Source organism: Theobroma cacao, chromosome 6 (genome assembly GCF_053813885.1).
Source record: "Theobroma cacao isolate CCN51 chromosome 6, ASM5381388v1, whole genome shotgun sequence".
In the NCBI taxonomy this organism is placed as follows: domain Eukaryota; kingdom Viridiplantae; phylum Streptophyta; class Magnoliopsida; order Malvales; family Malvaceae; genus Theobroma; species Theobroma cacao.
The window spans coordinates 23,251,746-23,258,541 of NC_142644.1; the positions used below are offsets into that span (position 1 = coordinate 23,251,746).

At 34.1% G+C, this 6,796-nt stretch overlaps 1 protein-coding gene across 1 annotated transcript; it reads right to left on the bottom strand.

The window, feature by feature from the left end:
* Positions 1–2,271: 2,271 nt before the first annotated feature.
* LOC148762206 (uncharacterized) lies at positions 2,272–3,836 on the bottom strand. The gene is made up of 2 exons (XM_088807659.1): positions 3,769–3,836; positions 2,272–3,030 (listed from the first exon to the last, which is right to left on the bottom strand). Exon 2 carries the CDS (start codon positions 3,022–3,024, stop codon positions 2,272–2,274), a length of 753 nt encoding a protein of 250 aa, XP_088663785.1. The 5' UTR covers positions 3,025–3,030; positions 3,769–3,836.
* Between the last annotated feature and the right edge of the window lie 2,960 nt (positions 3,837–6,796).

Below are 6,796 nucleotides of genomic sequence, written 5' to 3' on the forward strand. Positions count from 1 at the left end.
GTGGGACTTGGAGGTATCTTTTCACTTAGAAATTTTTTTGGAAAAACTCACCTTTGCAAGCTTCTTTGGAAAGTCCTATCATCGAAGCTTATATTCGTGTACGTAATATGTCTACATGCCATGACATTTAACGATGCAATGATGATGCATGACGTGCTACCAACTCCTATATCCACTATTGATTATTCTCTACATTTATTATTATTATAATTTTACTATCTTTAAAAATTTTTACTATTACTATTTATTTATTTATCACGAATATCATTATTTTATATAATCCTATATTTCAAAACTATATATATTTTATTTATTCTCTCTTGTGTTTACTATTATTATTATTTCATTATTTCTTTTTGGTTTTATTTTTTATTTGATTAGTAATTAAATTAATACATTTTTTTTCATTTTACTTACAATTGCAAATATCAGGATTTAAAATTAAAACCCTTTCATCATACTAGTAGGGTCTTAATCAAAATTTCTAGTCTAAAAAAGTTCATTAAGAATTGCGACTTCTCGCGTTCCAAATGAACATTCCATCATCGGTGCAATTTATATAACTTAAATACCATTCCCATGATTAATATTATGGCATCTTTTCAACCAAACCTATGTGTCTTCCTATCTATTAGTAGTAACCCTAAACATAATTTTTTTATTTTGTCTTTACGTTATGATTTTTAATATTTAGTTACAAATGTCTACTTTTTACCTAAATCAATTTTTTTGCCCTATTATCATTCATGTGCATATTTTAATTAACCTATCCCTTTTGAAAATAAATGTCTTTTCTATCTTTTTACTATATCTTATTTTTATGACCAAATATATTTTCTGTTTTTCATTTACCTAATCTATTTTTCATATTACTAAATATATTTTTATTATTTTTATATTTTCTATATCTTCTTTCCTCTAGCTAAGTTGATTGTTTCATAACTATATATTTTTACTTACTTGGATCTATTTTTTAATGCTAAATATTTATTTCTTTCTCTCATATATTTATATTTTTTAAAAAGGTTAAATCTACTATTATTATTTTTTAGATTAGACATTCATTTGCTTCCTATATATACATAAATTCTATCTAAAGAAATCTACTATTTTATAATTAAATATTTGTCTATCTTTTCATTTACAACTTTATATTTTTTGCCTATATTTTCCTAATCTAAAAAAACATCGTGTAATCTTTCCTTAATACATTTATTTTATTCCATTTAAGCTAAGCAGTTTTTAGACAAAATATTTTTAACTAAATAAGTGGGCAAGCCCTAATAAACCCATCCATGGCAGATCCATACAAATAAAAGTAAGAGGCTATGCCTTTTAGGGCTAGGAACGGCCCACGAGAAGGAAACTTGAACTTGCTACAGTCCACCAAGCTTTGGCTTTAGAACGCCTCCAAACGACGTCGTTTGACACGGTAAATAATAGCTTTCTTAGATGCTTAAAATGGCATTGTTTCTTTCCCCTTCCTTTTGGTTAGAAACCCTAAGTATAAAACCTCTTTTTCCTCTCTTCTCTCTTCATTTCCCTTTTTCTTTTCTCTTTCTAACCAATGGCTACTCTCTCCTCTCTCTAAAATCCACTCTAACTGAAGCCTTATCTCTCTCTCTCTCTAAATCCAAACCCCAAAAGTCTAACCTTGCCTCTCTTTTCTATTGATCAGAAAACAAAAAGGAATTGTCGAATCCTAAATCCTTTAAACCCAATGAATATCCAAAAGAAAAAACTTCCCCATCACCTCACTTGTTTTCCTTTTTTTTTTTGCTGCTATTTTTACTCTTTTTTTTTTTGGTTTTTTGGGTTGTGGTTGTATGCGATTGATAGTGAAAGCCAAGTTTTTCTTTGATTTCTAGGGACTTTTTGTTGCTAGGTTGTCTTTCCATTTTTTCTCCTTTTCTTTTTTTTCCCTTTTTTTTATAAGAGGGCAGCTTTATAATTGCCCTCTTTGGGTGCTGGGGGTGCCACTTGTGCTCCCCAACATCGTGAAATGCCTCGCTAAATGCGAATTTCTCACGTTTGGCAAGGTGTTGGTACTAACAATGGTGCAAAATTTACCCTTGTTGTGCTGGCCATGCCCAGCTGGCTCCCCAATTTCATTTTTCGTTTTCTTATTTTATTTGTTTTTTTTCCTTTGGTTTCCAGATAGTTCTAATGTAAAACCCGACCCTATAAATACATGTCATGACATACATGCACTGAGTAGCATGTTATTATGCTAGGAAAGCACCTAAGAAAAGACGAAACCCGATATCGTACCTACCGGAGCCCTTCCTCGAAATAGCTGGCCTGATCCTGCTCAGATTTCACCAGATCCGGCACATATAACATCAACTCGTTAAAACGAGTCTCGTACTCCTCTACAGTTAGATTTCCTTGTTTCAAACTCAGAAATTCTCTCTTCTTTTCTTTTTGATGGAAATAAGTGAAATACTGACCATCGAATTCCTTGAGAAAATCGGACCATGTCTGAGGAGTAGCGAAACGGGACTTCACCGAATTCCACCAAGTACGAGCCCTCTTCTCTAATAATCTCGTAGCCACCATCAGCTTCATGTCATCATCTAATCCCATATCAGAAAGAGTCTCGGACACCTGATTAATCCAGTCCTTTGCCACAGTGGCATCCAACTCACCAGTGAAAGATACACAACCCAATTGCCTAGCCTCATTCAGCTTCTTGGAAATGGATACATCCTGTATTGGTGGTGGAACTAAAGGAGTAGCTGGAGGCACTACAGGTGGAACTTGACCAGTCTGAGCTTGACCAGCCATTGCTGCAAAGAAAGCTGCCAATGCCTGTGCTGCCTCAGTAGGCATGGCGGGAATACCAGTAGGTGGCTGAGGAGATGGAGGATGTGGAGGACTATCGGCCTGCTCAGCAGCAGGTGCTGCCCGAATGGTAGATGCAGCTGATTCCTCCTCTACTGTATCTGGCTGATGACGTTGGGAACGACCTCTTCCCCTCCCAACCGATCTAGTGAGAGGTGGGCGTCCGCGTCGAGGAGGCATTATAATCTATAAAAAAAATACGAGCAAGTTTAGGTAACCTTAGGCTCTATATGCAAATGCATGCATTCTATTCAACCTAACCTAACTTAACTTAATCCGGGGCCACACTGATATTGTAAATATTTAAAACAACTTTAAAACTAAAAACTTTGATCTTGAAAACCAAAAGCTCTGATACCAATCGAATTGTCACGACCCGGTACTCCCCTCGAGCCCGTGACAACCGCCGCGGTGTCCCGGTGGACACTTATTGCCCGGAATGTCAACCCGAAACCCCGCAAGGCTTTACTATCAGTTTCTCTGTTCCCTTGTGAGCAACCATTGTCAAATATCGTGTTCTAAAATATTTTAAGCTGTTTCCAACTTTAAACAAATAAAATATTAATTTTTCGTCTCACAAGGGTATTTTGGTCATTTTTCTCAAAAATTTTAAAACTGGCTAAAACGTAATATACAAGTACAAAACACACAATTCATATTCAAAATGAGTTTAAAAGTCTAAAATCTTCATTTAAAACGAAATTATGGTTATTTGAATATAATAAGAAAATAAAAGAAATATTAAGTAAAATATTCTATTTTCTTATAAAACAATATTTATAGAGTTATACGTGAATAATTTTATAACGTAAAAGCTAAATAAATTTATACATACTTAAATACAGTAAGCCAAAATATTTAATTTAATTTACAATAACAAGAGTGCCCCCGAATAAACAAAAGTAAAGAGGACTGTGAACCTACGGTTTGGAAAATGCAGATCCCACTGTAGTCCTCGATGAGATCAGCTATCTACAGTCTATACTGAACCTGAAATGGGTGGAAATGAGGGTGGTGAGATTATAAAATCCCAATGAGTAAACAAACATCATCATAAACATCTAGAGTTGAGTACATTGAGACAATAAAGTAAATCATCATAAACTGGGTTATAGCATTAGAACACATTTTGTTCAAAACACGTAAAGAGGCTTATGAATCTCATAAAAATCTAGGCTTGTGCCATAAATCCATTCTCGGGGACACCTTGGCCGAGGCATCCTACCGAGATCGCCAAGGCTATTAAAATTCACATTTCACATAAATCATGTTTTTGTTTTGAAAATATAGCCGTTCCTTGGCGTTGGCTGAGTTCCCCCTCACGTGGTGGTTTAGCGTGAAGTGAACCCTAAGCTTTACCCCAGGAGATACCCTACGCGCCTCTCCGTTCGAGGTAAGAATATAATGGGGCTTACCGTGCCCCTCTAAAAGGCTGGTCCACAGAAACCCCCTACTGCAGTGATTAATTAATATATAATCCACCATATAATAAAACTCAATAACATGATATGGCAATTTTTGTAATTCGTAGTTTTTCAAGGTAACCAAACAATTCGCATTTCAATACAATTGCCAACTAGCCAATCATGCTCGATTTATCATAAGCCAGTTAATTTAAACAATCAAATTGCCACAATTAACAGTCTCCGTGTACTCTATTTTTCAAAATCACTATTAATTTCAAAACAATTTATAATTTAATTTCATTGAAACTCATTTATTCATAAAACATGAAAATTTATCTTTTTAAATTCCTTTTTCCATAGAATTCATGAAAGCATCTAAAAACCACCCTAGATAATTAAAATGACAGTAAGTTTACTCACAATGTCTAGAATGCAGACTTTCGAAGCACTCTGTCTACTGGTCCTCGGATGCAATTTCCTTGCCTTTATCGGAGGACTCACCACCTTGACACAGTACAAAATCGAGAGTTTCACCAAGTTGGTACTAAATCAAAATTAAACTAATTTAGATTACCAATGCATGATATGGAATGCAAAAATGCACTGGTAACTATTTAAACCCGGTATTGGCCTAATTCGTCTTATCACCCGATTAAATTCCTAACGGGTCCGTTTAAACTCCAATTTAATTCTTTTCAGTTTCTATACCTCAATTGCACCCAAATTAACTTAATGTCCCTCAGTGTGGTGCAAATTGTCAGTCCCAACAGCAAATTACGAAAATACCCCTAATGGGTAAAAATTCGTATTTTTGCTCCGAAAATTCCCATTATTTTTCTAGGCTCATAATTCATCATTCCTTAACCAATTCTCCTAGAATAAAATCAAACTCATCCTCACTCACTACATGGTAAATTCAGCCATTAATGGTTGGGGGAGAAAATAAATTCTTTTCTTGTTGTTTTGTTTCTAAATATGCTAAACTAACTAAAAACACTAACATAAATTAAAATCAAATAAATCCAACAACTTTCTCTCTCCTAACCCATTTTTTCAGAATTGAATTCATCATGAAAACATGTAATTTAATCATGGAAAATAAAGAGAAATGCTTGGGAATAAGAAAACTCAAGCTTAATAGAAAAAACTCACCTTTTTCACTTAATTTCCTTGAAAATTCACACTTTTTCTTTGATTTTCTCTCTCTAGGGTTTTGTTTTTGTTTTCTCTCTCTTCTTGCTGGTTTGGCCGGCCATGGGGTGGAAGATGGGCTGATTTTGTGCCTTTTAAAAAGGAAAATAATAAATTAATAAAGGCATGACACATGGCATCATGTCATTGGCCCGTTTTTAAAATTTTAAAAATTTAAACATTTTATCTCCACCACATGTTTAGTCAAGGGTCAAAGATGAAGACAAAGGAAGACCATGTGCTGGAAAAAATATCCTGGTGGTGGAAAATTACAATTTTGCCCCTGAGGTGGCAAAATTACCATTTTACCCCTATACTCCAAATTATACCGAAATTAAAATTTTTCACTTCTAAACCTCAAATCATACTTCAATAAGTCAAATTATACTCTAATAAGTCAAATGGGGTCAAAAAAATCTTTTCTAAAATTCCCATTTTGTCCCCAAGTGGCAAATGACCATTTTGCCCCTAGTTAGTGAAAATTTCGATTTGACTCCAAATTGATCCTCAAACTCCAAATTACCATTTTAAGTCATCCATGAACTATGAAACTCTTAATCTCACCTTAAAATACCTATTTGATCTAGTTCGAGGATTAAATAAACTTTGTTGTACCTCTAAGTACAATACCGACTTTTGTAAATTTTTCGAGACTCTCCTAGCATGTAATCATGCTATCATCACATGTATGTCATGAATAGTATTTTATAAGGTCGGGCTTTACACCTATACCTTTATTTCCATTTAGCATGCTTGAGGAGAGACATCAAAAAGTGATATCAAGGCCTGGATGAAATTCTAGGGGAGAGAAATTGAAATTTTTAGGTTTTGATTTTTACTTAAATTGATAGTTTTAGTTAGTTAAATGTGTTTAGAAATTAAATTGGGCAAGAAATCATTAAATTTTCACAATACCCACTCTTGGTTGGATGCTCAATGCTGTACAATGATGATGAATTGATTTTATTCTAAGGGAAATGAAGAGAAAATGATGAAAAACGATTAAACGTGATAGAAAAACAAAGTAGAAAATTAACCGAGTTAATGTCCCATTTTTTGCCGAATTTTCCAAGGAAGGGAGTGAGCTAATTTTGTTGTTTTTAGAAGGTTATTGGCTGATATTTAATGGTTAGAAATGTTGGAGAGAGAATGGGATGATTAGAGCTAAAATGGAGCGCGTTAGCAATTTATCGGGCAAAGTGCCAAAAATAAGTTAATACCGCGTTTAAGCCGTTTTAGGCTATTGCATTTCATACCATGCATTAGTATAGGATTTAAGTTAATTATATAGTGATTTACCATCAATGTGATGAATTGTGTAAATTTTTGTAATGTGTCTAGGAGGAGAGCCTTCC